Genomic DNA, 17,237 nt, shown 5'->3' with positions numbered 1-17,237 from the left:
TGTGTTTTTCTGAAATGGTCTAGTAACTTCTTACATATTTTCTTTATAGTTTTTGTTTTTGTTTTTTTTTTAATTGTCATCATTGTACTATGAATAATTATTTTTTTCTCAATCACTTTTTTCTCATATTGATTTGATTATATCTTGAGTGTCATGCTCCCAAAAGAAATGTGTGCTAGTGCTTAAGGGGAAATAAATTCACCTTTGCACGTTGTCTTCCAGAAATGTCGTGGTGTCATCATTGCTGTACTTGTAATGGTCAATGGGAATAAGCCAGGCAAAACTTTTTTGAGCCATTTAACTGAGTGATCAAACTATGTCAGAATTGAGAATATTCATAACTTTTGGATATGAAGCCCTTCTGTAGGACAGGATCTTGCTGAGCAAGATTTATGCCTGCCATTTATATATGCCTCTCCCCATTTATTCTAAAATGCTATTTTTATCTCTTTGGTATGTTGAAAAATGCTAAATATTTTCTGTTACGATCTGATAGAGTACATGGGAAATTGTGGAAGTCACAAACTGTCCCTGGAAGTGTGGATTTTTTAGGTTCTTTGGGGTTTTCCTTCTCCACATGCAGACCCACATGCTCACCCAGGTGTGTGTGAGTTTCATGCAGCAGTACTTTAAGCTCTGTAAGCCAAAGCTTTTCTTTGGATTAGTTTCTCATAACTTGTATCTTCTGAGTTTTTCATGTGTGAAAGCTACAGATTGAATTGCTGGCATTATTATGGTATTACTACATGAAAACCACTGTCCTGGTGGTAAGAAGCAACCTACCTTGTCTTGAAATAGAACAAGTGTTCTCAAGTTCTAGAAATGAAATCAAGAGCAGCAAGGACAGTCTGTGCTGCCTGGCTGGCTGGGTCAGGGATCTCACCAGCAAAAGCCTTTGGGAGGAGGACAGTGGAAGGAGGGTTGTGACCCGAGTCAGGCCCAGCACTGGTGTGGGTGGACAGAGCTGTGGGGCTGGGCACAGACCCACATCAAGGCTGGGACATCAGCAGTGCTGGTGGGAGCTCTCTGGAAAAACCCTGAGCCCCAGCAGTCAGGCTTTATGGTGAGCATCTCTTGGGATGTCCAGCCTGGCACCTGAAACCTGTCACTAGCTGGGCTGCGGGCTGGTGGGAAGCATTGCAGACTTGTGGCCATGACTAAAGATGCTCTGAAGAGATTTAAATAATGCTCTTTGTAAATGCCCAAGCTCCATTAAAACAGACCCTTCAAATCTAGGTAGTATTAAATCACCTTTATATGGGGATGTGTTGGATCAGTTGGAAGAAAATACTTTGACTGCACAACTCTACCCTGAAGTCAATGCACTTCAGGGCAACCTTTATGACCAGCTCCTCTGTACATTTGTTTTTAATTTACATATGAGAATGCCAGAAGTACTTTGCCTAAAAGGAGTCTGTAACTTTCATAAGGAGACATTTTATAACAAAGACTGTCAGTGATAGTAGTGTTTTGATAAACCAAAATACTGAAAGAAGAATAATGTACCCTCGATTCCTAACAATCACTCTTTCAACAATTGTATTTTTTTGCAATTTGTAAATTTGCAAAATTTAGATATCTACTCTGTATATTATTTGAATTTCTATCTGTGAATTCTTTGACTAAACACTTATAATTATAGATAAGTATAAATACAAGTATGACACGGCACTGGTACTTACATGTTTCAAATAAAGGACAAACCCAAAAAATTTCAGAATCTCAATCACAGTTTCTAGGAAAAAAATTAGTAATTGTGAGATATAAAACTCAAAAGGCTTTATTTTCAAATAACATGCACTTTCATGGTGCTTTATTTTGCCTATAATTACACATCTGAAATTGAAATTCTGGAATTTTCTTTCAGATTTTGATACATCACATAAGACCAAGAAAAATGGCTGTGCTGTTACCTACTCTAGTCAGACACAATTGTTTAAATTATTATGTTCCACAAGAATAGGGTTTCAGAAATACATTTAGTAAACTCTTTTTTTAGGTCTTAGTGGAAGTATTTTGAGGAGCAATTCAATGTGTAGTAGTTCTTACAGCTTTATTAGCATACCTGTTTTGCTTCACCATTCAGCATCTAAAATAAGTTCAAACAAACTCTAAACCTGATTTTCTAACTGTCAGAAACCATGAAGATTTTTAATACATAAAAATGCCACATATTGGAGATACTGAAGGGGCACTTAATAATTTGAAGTATTTTGTTGGTTTCATAAAGGCTTCTTCTATTGTTGGGATGTATTTCACAGCCAGCCTTGGAATCACATTAAAAATTTAGGTGAATGATGAAGACACAGTATGCGTGTCTCTTGAGATGTTACCTATCACCTTGACAAGCTCTTTGTAAATTGAAAACTGGTTTAGCAAAAAAGAGCTGCTGTGATTACTGAATGAATATAAAGCTTTCACTTCTCTGTCATTTAACAGCTGGCAGATTACAGAGCCGCTTTTTGGGGAGAAAAATTAATAGGTTAGTATTAGCAGAGAGATACATAAAATCACTTTCTCTCCCAGGGTTTATGAGAAGCAAATTGATGTGCCAGGCTACATCTTAGACTGGTAGTGCAGCAAGAACTGGTAGCTTTCAGACTACAGAAATCCATAAAATGCCCTAGGTAGCTATTCAACAGGTTAACATCTCCAGGTGACAGAGTGTTATGAAAGCTTTATGGGGGGAAAAAAAGTGTATTTGATCTATTTAAGTCTTTTGCATTTGCGTAGATAAGATCCTTGCTATCAGTACAGTGCAGATTTTATCCTTGCGTCTTTCTTTCATATCCTGTGGGGATATACTTTTAGCTGATTTTTAATTTTCTCTTGTTTGGATATTTAAGCAGGTGGGTATAGGTGTACAATGAAAACAAATCCCAAAAACTCCTCCGTTATGTGTGAGAAAGTTGTCCCATTCTATCAGAGATGGCAGCAGAGGTAATTCTTATGATTTCTCCCCTGCATAATCATTACAAAGGCAAAGATGGACTTAGTGCTTCTTCCTGTTCACTGTGGGATGCATAGTAGAATTATTAATAAACTAAACAGGAGCAAAGTGCTGTATAACAGATAGCTAAGGAGCCCAACAGTGACCACACAGCCATCCGAAAGTTTAGTTCCAACCACCACAGTAGCTGCTGATAATCTTTCTCTTCCTTGTCTGGGAAGAGTGAGAAGTTGTCCTTGTCTACAGCAGAATATACCCCCTGTCAGGACATGGGCAGAGGCACTGACAGCCATCTATACTGTTGGATAGATTATAGCAAAAGTTCTGTTTGGGCCAAATAGCACTTTCCTGAACAACTCTTGGGAATGATTCACAAGTTGGTACAGCCTGGTGACTGTTCTGAACAAGCAATCTGGACACAGCCATCCTGTTTTGCAGGCTCAGAAAGTTTAATAATAATGTGCCAGCTGGCCTCAGTTCCGTTCAGTTTCAGTGTAGAGTGTAGTCATCATGTCTCCTTAGCCTGATAGTGACTCACTTGTATGTGAAGTCTCTGGAGGTGCAACACGATCTCCAGTGAAACACAGTCTTCTGGGGTTTTGAGTAGGAGACGATTTTTTTAAGATTTAGAGAACAGCCTTAACCCCTTGCACACTTGTAATACAGAAACAAACATGAAATTAATGAGTTTTGGGACAATTTCAGTATTAAAATCTCTTTCCTTGCTTCCAGTAAATAATCTTTTAGACAAATAATAGCAGACAATCTTATTTAGCTGCACATTGAACAAGTATTGCAGTAAACTTCCTTTGATATGGCATCAGCCTCACAGATGGTTTCATTGTTTAAATAGTCGCAAAACTAATTTTGTTGCCAAGATTGTGACAAAACTGAGATGTATGAAAATATCTTCTGGTGTTCTAGATGCTGTTTTGTGCTTATGGTTAAAATATGCAAAGCCAACCAAAGTGGATAGAATGTCATAGTACATAAAAATGTTGCAAAGAATTAGTGAGTTTCTTCTGTTTTGATTTGGAGGGTTTTTTTCACCACTTTGATGGTGCTGGAGTCCCACATGAATGGCAGAGTCGGGGAATGCATGGAAATTTTTTAATTGTGTCTGTCTGTAAGTGCCAAATACAGTCAGAATCTCTTAAGAAGAGGTAGATAAGAATCTATGTCATATCCAGATCCACATGGTCCTGAGAGTTTGTTCTCTGCAAAATCAGTTTTGATTAGACCATTATTGAAAAAATAAACTACAAATTAAACCAGTATAGACTTCATTCAGGTGCAGAACATAATTTGTGTGGACTCCAAATGGTCAGTTGTGCAAAATGAGAGAAAGATTAAAAAAAAATAGGGAAGTTGTGATTTGTAAGTACAGTTTAGGAAATCTTTGTTCATTAAGAATCACAATAACACAAATCAAATTCAAGCCTTAGGAGACAAGTGCTTTAGAAATTTCAAGGGAAATTTTACACCAAATGTTCCAGCGGAAATGTCTAGAGAAATCTGGCCCCTCACTGCCACTGTTCAGTTCCTTGCAAAGTTATTACTTAGTGAAACAATGTTACAGGTTTCACTCTCAGCAATCTAATTCTCCTGGGAACAATCACTGATTGTCATAAAAAGACTAAACCTGTAACATTTGTGGTTTAATATTATTATTTCCTGTTTCTGATTATGTATTTAGTTAAAGGAATATAATGCAACTTTGCCACCCATTGTCTTTTAATGTAGAGTGCAAACAAAAAGAAGCACTTTTAACACCACAATACTTAATTTAGGATTGTAATGGATTTAAGTAACTTTACTCTAGATTCCTGCCCCTTTTTCCCATCAGTGCAGAAGGATTTTTAGCAGTGATCACACATAATGGACATAGGCACAACAGCCTGGTGTGAGTCAAACTTGAGGGCTTTTGAAGGAGCTTGTAAGATTTCTCATGACAAAACTGACTACAAGATAATTCCCATAACCAAAAACCACTTTAGAATGGATTTCCATGATGGGCCAAAGATCATTTCTAGAAATAGCACATATTGTCACCTAATAAATACAATATGTACTAAAAATATGTAAAAATATGTACTAAAATATGTAAAATATGTACTTACATTACAGAGATTTCAGAAGTTCTAAAGATGCTACTTCATTTTGCTGAGGAAAAAAATTAGGAAAAAAAAAACAAAAAAGCAAAATCAAAATAAATTTAAGATTTTGTTTATTCAGTCCCTAAAATACTATATTTTTTTCTAGTTAATTAGGATACCAAGAACAACATAATGTGAAATTGCATGTGTAGGATTTTGGCCTTCTTTCTGTTCCTGTTTCTCCTCTCATTTGTCCATGACCCCTTTTACCAGCTATTTGTTCTACCTACCATGTAAAAAATCTACTTCATAGAAAGTAGATGTCTTTGAGAAACTTTGGACTATGGCTTCATAATGTAGTTCATTTTGCTCTCTGAACTTGTTTTCTTCTTGATGCTCTTGATTCTTATTCCCATGCTGCAGCTGACAAGCATCTCAGTGGTGTTACCCACTGCAGCTTAGTCATCCTCACAAACATGCAACTGTGTATGTGTTGGAGGGAGATTTTTTTTCTTTTCAAACCCAGATCAATTCTTTTCACTTATTTATAAATTCAGTAAGCTGCTGTAAGAAAAAAGAGACTAGCTCAAAGCACTGAAAATAAGCAACAGAAAATCATGTTGTTGTGTTAAAACAGAGGTTTGGTGACAGAATTTGCTGTTTTAAAGAGAACTCTCTGTCTCACCTTGGCTGATTAAATATAAAACATGTGTTGCCTGTTGTGAGACACACACAAACACTGTTCCATTTAGGTCCACAAAGTGCTGCACATTGAAATGTATGTTACTTGAGGACTTCCCAGATAACAAGCATTTATAATTCTTCTATAGCTGAAGCTTTTGAGATGGCAAATTCTTGTCCTGCCCTTATACTGCTATTTTTCCATGCAGCCAGAGTGGTGAGCATGTTACATGCCACCCTTGTTGAAGAATGAGCCTGTAAATGCTAACCAGACAAGTGTCTTCCTAACTCCCATAGCTTGAGGATGCCATATCTGAGAACAAATGGGGAAAAAGTTTAAAAGGCACTGCTGAATTTCTGTTATCACAAGAATCTCTAACAATGGCAACAGAACAAAGTACTGAACTAGGTGAGGAAAAATATCATTCAACATTCCCTCAGGAAACTGGAAGGACTGCAGGGGCTTGAGAGTTGCAATGCTGTTATTCTTGCAGAATCCTCGTTTTAACCTGTATACAATTCTTAGCAGTGACTAGGGACAAGGACAGGACAGAACCTTTTTTCTGACACTGTAAGGAATGTGAAGAAAAATTAGTGGGCAAGACATTTTCAGGTCTTAACTAAATGTCTCAATTCCTTTCATTCCCAATTACAGGCACAGACAAGAGGCTTGTACGACATATTGAATTCCTGCTAAATATTTGCCCCATGAGATTGTAAGCAAGATAAAGTTTCAAGTATCTGGAGGCAATAGAATGCCACTTATGAAAGTGTTAAGCACAAGAGAATGGTTCTGGAAAGCTTGGCCAAGTCCACAGTCCCAAGCTTTGCTAAAAGCCACCACAGTGGGAGAAGTGAGGAAGTGCCTGTGCCAGAGCAGGGAGCTTTTGTAATGAGGGACTTTTTTTTGTAATCTGAATAAACAGCCAATCAATGTGAAAGGAAAAAAGAAGGAAAAAAAGAAAGAAAGAGAAAAAAAAAATTGGTTTTGAAATACTATTGCCTTGCTTTAATTAGTAATGAAGGTCTCTAGACATGGTGGCAAGCTGGTGTTAGCTGAAGATAAGTCACTATTAAATCATCAGTAGCGTATCTATTACTGAAGCTGATATTGTCCAAATTTATTCTGCCATTGCTTCTTTTCTTGTCTATCGTTCCTTAGAGGTTTTCCCTGACCTCTAAGTAGTTACGCTTGAGAACAGATATGTGGTACAAATGAGTCCCACAGTTTGTAATTCTCAAATAATACAGCAGATTAGACACTATGCATTAAGCTTTATCTGTTCAGATTTAAAGACTTTTTTCTTCTTGAATGTATTTTGCTGAAACAAAGAATTTTGAGTATATTTAACAAGGATCATTTGGAGTGTATCTACAAGATTTGTATTCAATGTTATTGCAACTTTTAAAGAAGAGTGGGCTCGTGTCTTATTTTCTTAAAATTACTGTCCTTTCCCTATATGGCAAGTCTTAATAATTCAAAATCCAATTTTATTTAGTAGCAATAATCATTTCAGAGAGTCTTGGGAGCAATAGAGAGTATGTGAAATCTCTTTCCAAATCTCTTTCCAGTTTTTATTCACAATTCATCTGTGCAGTTGTAGTATGTATCTTTTCTTGCCCTCAGTGTGTGATATTTTTCTTTTGCCTTTGTTACACTACCCCCATTCTCTTCTCTCCATGGAAACTACCCAATAGTTTATTTTTCCAGTAAGAATGCATCTCATTTTCAACCTCCTTGTAACTGTGATTTGTTCTCCTTTTTTTCCTAGCCTTGCCTTCAGCTGGTACAACATTTCTTCTGACCTGGTGTTTGCCTTTCAGTGTCTTCACAGTTACTGCATTTTAATCTTCATTTCTCAGATTGTGTAAAAACCTTCCAGTATCCTCTTAAAAGCTCTCCAGCTCTTGATCACTTAAGGAGTCCTACTCTGCATTTGCTTTATGTTCAATTACTCTAATTTGAACACGGGTAATCAGATTTGTATGCGGGTCTTCACGTAAGGTCATACCAGTTTCTTGTACTTACCCATTTGTTTGATAAGTACCTCTTTTAACACACAGAGATATTGTTGTTTTTTACCCTCATGTCCCCAGGGCCTTCAAGGAGAGGATGGACATTTTTTTTATGAATGTAGGTCTTTTGACTAATGAAATCCTCAAAAGTGGTCAGGTTACAAATAGATATTTTATTGGATTCATTTGTTATCATACCTGAGGTGATGAACTAGAGATTGTCTTCCAATTACGTTTTTGTTGTTGACAGCTTGGAAGCTTAATGATGTGGAAGGATAGTTGAGACCTTTGCTAGAAGGTCTTTCTCAGAATGCAAAGAGCAGACACTGTACATAATTCTGACGATTGTACTGACCAACTGGAAGACAGACCATAGAATGCACTGAACATTTTAGGGGAGATGGAAGGACATTATTTTGATATTTTTAAGAACATTACTAATAACTTTCAATTTTTGATTGCTGGCAAAGTTTCTATTTATAAATTTTCACAGCCTCAAATACTTTTATAGCCTTGGTCTGGACTGTCATGCTCCACTTGTTCTTCTCTTTCAGGAGAAATCTAAAAACTCCTAATATTGCTTGCTGATCTCAGTTCACCTAAGAAAGTGTGCAGTACATCTGTGGCAACATAAGTATAAGGAAATAGAAAGTTTTAGCTCTAACTTTAGATTGCCTTTGCACTTGAGAGCTTTCTGACATTGTTTGTATGATATTGACTTTTATGATCTTATAACCAATAGCAAGACATTTATTACATAATAAAAGTGAACACACTAAAAATAAAATCCATCAATCTTTGGTTATTACCTGCAAAAGAAAATTAAAATATCAATCTTAATGCAAAAGATGTATTAAAGTTTTAAAAGTGGTGTATACTCCTAAATGATTTTCATAGCTTTCAATTCAGTATAATTTTGCACATCCTTAGAGATGGACAGACAAGTTGGGTAAATGCTTGTAAAACCAGAAAGCTGTATCTTTCAAAAGTGATACAATTTAAGCATTTTATCTAGCAAATATTGCAGTGGTTCGTGTATGCACAAATAGAGAAATTAGCATGTAACAGGAAAGAAATTTCTTCTGATCTTCTGACTGTATATAAATAAGATGCAAAAATAAATCTAACAGTTTTATTTCTGTCAGCCAATAAATCTGGGTGGGTTTTTGTTTTGTTTGTTTGGATTATTTTAAGAAAAAAATTGCAACTAGGCCCAAAAAAGACAGTCTGAACAAAAATGTTGCCAGCAGAGAAATAGGGGACCATGTTGAATGCTGCAATAGAGAAGTATCTGTGCCATGTAGACCCTTGAACATTGCACTTGACACCTTGGGCTGTAAATATGCCTTAAGTATCAAGTATTCCATGACTTGCACTTAGTATATTTTTGGTTTTATGAGTAAACTCTTCCTTCCCCTAGAGTAAACCTAGTGAAATCCATTAATTTTTGGATGAAATAATTTTTAAGAAGGATGTAAATTTGATGTTAGGTAACTTGCAGACTGAAGCTTTCACAGGTTAGTTGTGTCTCTGTGGGTGTGAGTTTGTGCACATGTGCAAATGACAAACAATTTGGGACTACCCTTCTAGCAGTAGATTCTGGCCATCATTATTTGTGACTCTGGTGTTGAGAAAAATTTCCTCATTTCCTTTTGGAATGAATAAAGGTGAAAATTCTGTGCATGATTGACCATTAGGAACTTCACATTAGCTCTTCCAGTCTAATGTTGAACTAAAAGTTAAAACTTGGGAAAGATACTCAGTTTTCTGAGCAGAGACTTCAGTTTCAAGGCAATTCTTGCAAGAAAATTTTGCTTTTGTATCTCCTATTTTTGAGCTTATTGTGTTCATTTTTTACGAGTACAGTAATTACCTTCCTCAGAAGCCGTTTTCTTCTTCTGTGGCTGCAAGTACAGTTGAATATGTTTTCTATTTATGCATGAAATAGTAAAATGCAACTTCTACTGTAGCCATGTGGACAGGGTATTGGGGGCTGTGCCTCATACCTATTGAACATCTTGACATATGCCCAGAAATTTTATGAAGCCTTGATTTTCTCCACAGAGCTTCTGAAGTACCTGAAAGTGTTGTAATTCCAAAGCAGCCATTGGTATCAAAGTACTATCTCATTTCCTCCTAACTTATGCTTTTTCCTTTGTGTGTGGTTTTGCCTGTGGCCACCAATTTAAGGTAATGTTAGAAAATACTCAGAGGACTGTAGTAGAGGTACTATGGAACAGCAAAAAGTCAGCAAGTTTTCATTTGGCAAAACCTAAGCGCAACATGAAAAACTTTTCCAGCTGTTTCAGTAACAACAGGAAAAATAACAAATATAATATATCCTTGGAAAATCACGTAAAGATATTGAAATAAGTGGAGGAAAAACATGTAGAGAAATAGCTACGTGACAAGAACCCAGCTAATCTAAGTCCTGCACCTGCAAGGACACTGTCCTTGAGCGTAGCTCTGTTACCATAACAAGTGCTGTAGTTGAGACTAAAGACATGAGAAAAAGCAAATGTAACTCCTTTGTAATGAAGAAGCTGATATCTGTATATAACCAATAGACTGCTAACTTACAGAATATGCATGAGCTTTATTACTTGTTGTGTATAAAAGTTTGATGCTCTTTGCAATAAATGGAGCTTGCTGAACGCTCATATTGAGGGTCTTGAGCCTTCTCTGCCCCGAGACAAATGGCCAGCTGTGACAAAACATTTACTTAGTTCCTTTTCTTTCTTCTTCCCCCTTCGTATTTTTCCTAATTGGCATTTAGCTGCTTTCCGAATTGCTGCTGTCAAGTTCCAGCTACTGTGTGTGGCCTATATAAGCTGAGCAACTGGTTCACAGAAGGGTGAAGCTGATATAATTTCAACTGACATAAGCAGTTTGAGCTTTTTGCTGCTAAGGCCTCTAGGCGATCTTTGCAATCTAGTTGATGATTGTGACATCTGAGAGAAAAAGGAAATCTGTTATTTCTCCTGAAAATTATTGTCAGATTGGGCCTCTGAATATTAACTTCAGCAAAGGTTGGGAAGTTAATTTTCATGGTTTTATAACTGATTTCAAATCCAGATGTCTTATTCATGTAACAATTAATAGGAATTGGGCTGCCAGAGACCTCAAATCCATCAGGATTTATCAGAAAGTACCTTTTTTAACTCAATTTCTTAAACCAAAATAGAAAAAAAGATCTTACCAAGTCAGGACATTACATTGCCGGTACCATGATGCCACAAAGTGGCAGTGGCAGTGGGACTGTGAACACATGAAAAACTTTAGGCATTTCTTATTGCATATTTACAGACCCTTGCATTCTAGTGTGGAGAACATAGTAAGAAAATTGGGTGAAATAGTCCTTCAAAAGTTTATTCATTCCAGTGACAGCTACCATTTATATTTTGGTTTGGGGTTTTTTTCATTATCAACAACTGTTGATAAAAATGATGTTTAATTTTAGGTCGTTTCTCTGTTATGATAAATCAGAAAGAGGTGGATGATGAAGCCTATAAAAAAATGAAGGAAATTCTTTATAAATAAAAGCAGAGGATTACTATGTTTAAGATGCTGTTAATATTCTTTCCAGAGGCATGTGTTGCAAATAAATATAGATTTTAGCCTTAGGAAGAGTCTTGAAAAGGCTATATAAATAAATAATCTGATACATACCACTTAAGAATGAGTAATTTGTTAAGTATGAAATTATTTAATATCCTTTAATTGAAAATTCATATCACCAAGCTGTCATTTTTCTACTATTTTTTACAATCCTCCTATCTTGTAGCCTTTTGCTTCTGTCTCATAATAAATATTAGCATTACATTTTAGCATATAGATTTTAATGGTTTGAATGGTTTTCTGCAAAAATTAAAATGTGGCATGCACAGTTAGTTTGAACAGGAAGTTAAACCTTTGGCATTTTAGATCATTAATTATTTGCATTATGGATTTTGATTATGCGCATTTGTTAAAAATTTCTTCTGTCCAGGAAGATCAAGGTAGTGTATGAGAAAGGCCTATCTCTTAGGTCAGTTTCATTAATAAATCTTAATTAATAAGCAGTGCTACAGATTGACTTGTGCTAGGAAGTGAAGTCTATACAGGTTTTTATGTCTGTCAGAGTGGTGAAGATAGACATTCTACTTGAGGAGGAAATTGGAGAAAGACATTCTTGGTTATCCCACTGTGCATATTTTTGCTAAGACTAAATATCAAGACTACATAAATTATTCTCCACACACTGTAATTACATTTTTTTCCAAAATTGGAAAGGACTTGGGTGAAAAAAAAAAAGGATAGGAAGAATAGTGAGAGCACTCTAATGTTAGTTCTGTATAAAAAATCCATTATCTTAAGTGCTTCAGTGTAGTATAGTTTATAATAGTTCTCAATACACAGCAAACATCAAATTATTTAATGAATCAAGAGCCTGTGACTGCAATCTTATTGACAGTAGACCTCAGTAACTCTAAAGAAAAATATGGATCTTTTACTGAAAATTTGGCAATGAATTTAAAGCTTGATGGATGCATATGATAGATTTGGTTGACTAGAATCCTCATAATCCAAAGATTAAACTATTTTGTTCAATGTTAGGAACCTTCAAAGGATAATTCATCTTAGGTCTAGACTAGAAACAGTAAAACCTGCACAGATGAAATTGTGTCTATCTCAATATACTTCAGTCAAAGTTTTAGAAAAGCATATAAATAATGTAGTTGAATGCTTGATCTGGAGAAGTGGTGAAGTCCTGTGAACTATCACATGAATTATTGACTATGGCTGTCATTCTCAGATCCCTCATTTTTTACTGGGTTTTAGGAGGTTATGGTAAAGTGCGTGCCAATTTCAGGATGCTAAGTACCATTTTGTCTGAAGTTCTTGGCAGAGTTGGCGGTAAGAAGACGCAGGTAAACATATCCTAGGAGACTTTACTGACTGACTTGCTGCAGTACAGTTTCAACAGTTAGCCAGTGGCAGTTGTTATTTATATGGTAGATGTAGATTTTCTGTGATATGTTTCCTTGGGAATGCAGTTTATCAGAATTCATAGTAGCTTTAAATAATGATTATTTTTATTTTTCTGATAGAACACCCTCCTGTAAAAATAAAAGCTGGCTTTTGGTTTGTATAATTTTTTTTTGCTCCATGCATCAGATCTTTTCATGAAACTACTTCAATTTACAGCTCTTTGTAAAAATGTTTTGATTAGAAAATAACATAAATTTTTTTTTGTCTCAAATCGAAGTATTCTACTGTATCAAATGAGGTAACAATTGTTTTACTTTTTGGCTTCTACTGAACAAATGTTTGTGTTAACCTGTCATGGCTAAGGCAGCAAAAAGGGGAAAGTTTGAAAAGAGAGAGGTAGCATTTTCAGTAGTGCTAGAAATATGTAAAAACATAGAGCAATATATGCTGAAGCTTATAATAGCTAATAGTTTTCAGCTTTTTGGAATAAAAATCACTATCTTTATTCCAATTATTTTGATATTTTATTTTATATGTAAGCACTTTATTTTTATAATCAAGCAGTGACTTTTTTAACAATGTGAGTGAGCACATCCAAAGGAATAATCTATTTTGTTAACTCTGCTGAAACAATACAAAATAATCCAGGCATCATAATGTGTGCTTCTACCTTATATAGCTATTTACAAACAACCTCAATTAGTTTCCTTAATTCAAGAAATCTTAGATCTTTGATCTGCAATGTGTAGAACATATGTCTAACTCATCATTCATTAGATTCTTAGGTGATTTTTGTTTCCTTGCTAATATTTATGGAATATTTTGGTATTTTTATAATGAAATAATGTTGTAAGTAACGGTGTTCTTGCTTCTAATTTGATTATCTTTATGTTTCTTGACCTTTTCAAAATTTTTTTATATAACTTGGTTTGTAAATTAGGTGTAATTACTATCACTTAAATGCTACTGTGACTAACTGAGTAATGAATTAAGGGCGTGCATTCACTAATTGAACTTACATGGTATAATGGGGCATAATTAGTATTGATATATTGATATAAGGCTTTGAACCATTCTGAGGACATGTTTGTATTGAGTAATTAACCTCCTCAACATGCAGATTACAGGTTGGCATGGTTATGTTTATTCTGCAGATGGGTAGAGTAAAGAGAAAAAAGAACTATAGGGTGAAAGAATTTGTTCATTGAACAAATGTGGCTTGCGAAGTGATACCTGAATTATATGTGAGCTTTTCAGACCACCATTTCTTTGATGCACGTTTCTCTTCTGTGCTCTGTTCATGATGCATTTTAGTTCCCTGCACTTATTTGCTCTCCTCTAAGGGAAATTAAAGAATTTTAATTTGTACTAGTTTAGTGAAAGGAACAGTGTGCCATTAATGACTTTAAAAGAAGTTTGAGAATAAAACCAATTGAATTTTCCTTCATCCCTACACACATCTTTGGTTTTTTGTAGGTGAAGGAGTATTGTCTATAAGATGATAACTTGTTCAGACAACATCATTCAAATAACTAATAATTATAAATGGTAGTAAGTTTCTCCAAGGAAAAAAATGTGTCCATTCATATTTTCCCAATGTCACTGCTTATTTCCCTTGATATTTTCTGATTCTTTTAAAAAATACTAACTAAATTTATTTTCTAGAATGTGAACTAATATGAAACTAAGAAGAAAATCAAACTTTTTTTCTATACTTGGGGCTTTAATTTACTGTCAGAGAACTATTTATTATTGCACTATTTTAAATTGCTCTTTCAACACCTAAATGAAAACTGTACATGAAAGGCTTTCTACTGCCTGCACCTAAAATTATGTTGTATAAATATCTTTGCAATATTTATAAGGTAGAATTAAATAAACAGTTCTTTCACTCCATTCAAAGAAAATCAGCAGGATATGAAGAACGCTTTTCTTTTAAATAGATCTGTAAAGAACTTCGTTGAAGGACTGTTAAACCAAGATCTGAGTTTGAAATTAGCTTTGAAAATGATGACATTATTAAAAGATGAAATGTTTTGCACAAGTATATTCCATAACCTAATTTCACCTTGTTTGTATAAGGAATCATGTTAAAAAAAAAAAAAAGGAAGCAAAACTGATGCCAAATAGTTAAATATAATTTTTAGACAAGTATTATTATTTCATTCTGCAAATTTTAACTGTAGTGTATTTCATTCTTTCTTTTGGCAGTATTACCTAGTCATACATGTGGCAATCCAGGAGAAATACCTAAAGGAGTACTTCATGGAGCCAGATTCAACATTGGAGACAAAATCCGATATAGCTGTATCTCTGGTTACATCCTCGAAGGCCACGCCATGTTGACATGTATTGTGAGTCCTGGGAATGGTGCATCGTGGGATTTTCCTGTTCCTTTTTGCAGAGGTAAAAAATAAAAGCATGAAATATCTTTTAAATACAAACAGCAGATTAAATAAATTTGTTTGGAAGTGTTTCCCCCCCCCCCTAATTTAAAGCATACTAATGTACTCTCTAAAAATTGACACCATTTAAATTGTAATAACTCAAGCAGTGACACTCCAGAGTCTGCATTAAGAGATAGATATAATCTACTCATCTTTTTTTCTTTCTGTTTATGTGGGCCATAGCTATATCAATTTCATGACAGGATCTGGCCAGGAAAAAAGCTTCAGTGATATAAATTTTGAAGGGTGGTCCAGTCTCTTTGAGTCCTACTCCTGCTCAGAGCATGGATAACTTCAAAGTTGTGTCAGACTGCTCAGGGCTTTGCCTAGTTGAAAATTTAATATCTCCATGGATGAAGATTCTAAAGTCTCCCTGGAAACCTGTTATGGTTCCCAGCTGCCCTCATTCTCACATACAATTTAAATCAGAATTTTACAGATTATGTCTACTTCCTCTTCTCCTGTTGTGGGTCTATGAAATTATTTTATTTCCATTCTGGCTCTTTCCTAAACTTAGCAGTGCTGTTAGGTTTTCCCATATCCTCCACTTGTCCAGTCTGAAAAATCCTTTTCCTTCATCCTCTTGTCTCACACACTGTGTTCTTCAGCATCTTGAAGTTTTACCGCCATTCTCTGGACTTATTCTAGACTGCCAATGTCTCTTTTGTGCTGAAGGACCCTAGGCTGGACAAAGCATTCTAGATGGGGCCTCCTAAGTGTCAAGCAGGTGAGCTCTCTCTCTTTAGCTGCTGGCTGTGCTCTTGGTTATGAACCCCATACAAGGCAAGCTTCCAACACTGCAGAGGTGCACCATACACTCAGCCTGTGTTTCACCAGGACTTTGAGTCCTTTTGTCAGAGCTGCGACCTAGCAAATAATTTCTACATGGAATGATCCTGGTCTGGGTATAAGTCTTTGCATTTCTGTTTTGGAATTTCATGAGATTTCAGTTATTTTTCCATCTTGTTAAATCCTGCCATAAAAGTCTGTCTGAATGGCAGTCCTGCCCTTCAAGACATCAGCCCATGATATCCTGTTGAAATCTGCTGGTTTGATCAAGGTGTTGATTCCATAAATTGCCTTTTTCACTTCCCTCAAGATATTCAGTGAATGGTTATGGTAACCACAGCTGCTGTGACTCATCTGAATGCTCTTTGCTCATACATCAAGTTGGCCTGTCCAGCACCTACATTAAAAAAAATGTGATATCAGGTATCTTGTAATGCATTTGCATTACTTGCCTTTCTGCTATGCTGCCATTCCCAGAGATGCTGGGATGGTTAAAGTCTCTGATGATAACCAGACCTTGTGTCTGGGAAACTTCTAGTACTTTAACAGTTTTGATCACTGCTCAATCAGAAGACCTGTAGCAGATATTCACAATAGTGACCTCCCTCTTGACTTTTACGTCCCATTCTAGCCTACAGGAGCTCAAGAGCTAATAGCCTATAGTGCAGCAGAGAGAGCTTTGTTAATTCAAGATCCTACTTTGTGTAAGCTGCAGCCTCTCCTTTCTTTCCCGCATTTCCTGAGAGTCTGTGTGTATCCATTGGAGCCCTCCATTCAGGTGAACTTGTCCCACCACAGTTCTGTGACTGTATATGCACTTTCAGTTTGTGCAGTGTGCATCCCACGGAGCTCATTTTTGCATACAGGCACTTCAAATGGCATCATGTTTCTTTGTGAGAGGGAGGGAGAGAAACATTCATTGTCTTGTCCCCATGACTTCTCCCCTGGGCCTGTTCCCCCATTTGCCTTTAGGTTTTGGCTTTTGCCCATAACAAACTCTCTTCACTAGGTCAGCAGAACTCTTGCCCTGTTCAGCCAGGCAGATCCTGTGTCTCCCCTCCTGTCCTCATTCCTTCAAGGGGACCCTGTGATCAAAGAGGTCAAAGCCCTCTTGGCCAGCACCAGCTCCTTAGTAAAGTGCTGTTCTGCTGGAATCTGATGCTCCTACCTGAACTTTTGCCCTGGTATTAAGGAGAATCCCTCTCGTCTCCTGTGCTCTTCAGCCTGTTCTCATGCTCTGTGGACACCCTTTCCTGCTGCTGCTGCCACTCCCTTGGCAGTGTTATT

At 36.1% G+C, this 17,237-nt stretch overlaps 1 protein-coding gene across 2 annotated transcripts in view; it reads left to right on the top strand.

Moving 5' to 3' along the window:
• The window catches only part of CSMD1 (CUB and Sushi multiple domains 1), a 1,052,613-nt gene that overhangs the window by 522,992 nt on the left and 512,384 nt on the right, over nt 1–17,237 (top strand). For both annotated transcript variants that reach the window (XM_058020501.1, XM_058020500.1), the window contains exon 4: nt 14,926–15,120. In XM_058020501.1, the coding sequence (XP_057876484.1) occupies nt 14,926–15,120 (195 nt within the window). The remainder of the gene's footprint in view (nt 1–14,925; nt 15,121–17,237) is intronic.

The sequence above is a fragment of the Melospiza georgiana genome, chromosome 3, assembly GCF_028018845.1.
Source record: "Melospiza georgiana isolate bMelGeo1 chromosome 3, bMelGeo1.pri, whole genome shotgun sequence".
NCBI classification, from domain to species: domain Eukaryota; kingdom Metazoa; phylum Chordata; class Aves; order Passeriformes; family Passerellidae; genus Melospiza; species Melospiza georgiana.
The sequence above is the reverse complement of the archived record's forward strand: the minus strand, read 5'-3'. Positions and strand labels throughout refer to the sequence as shown.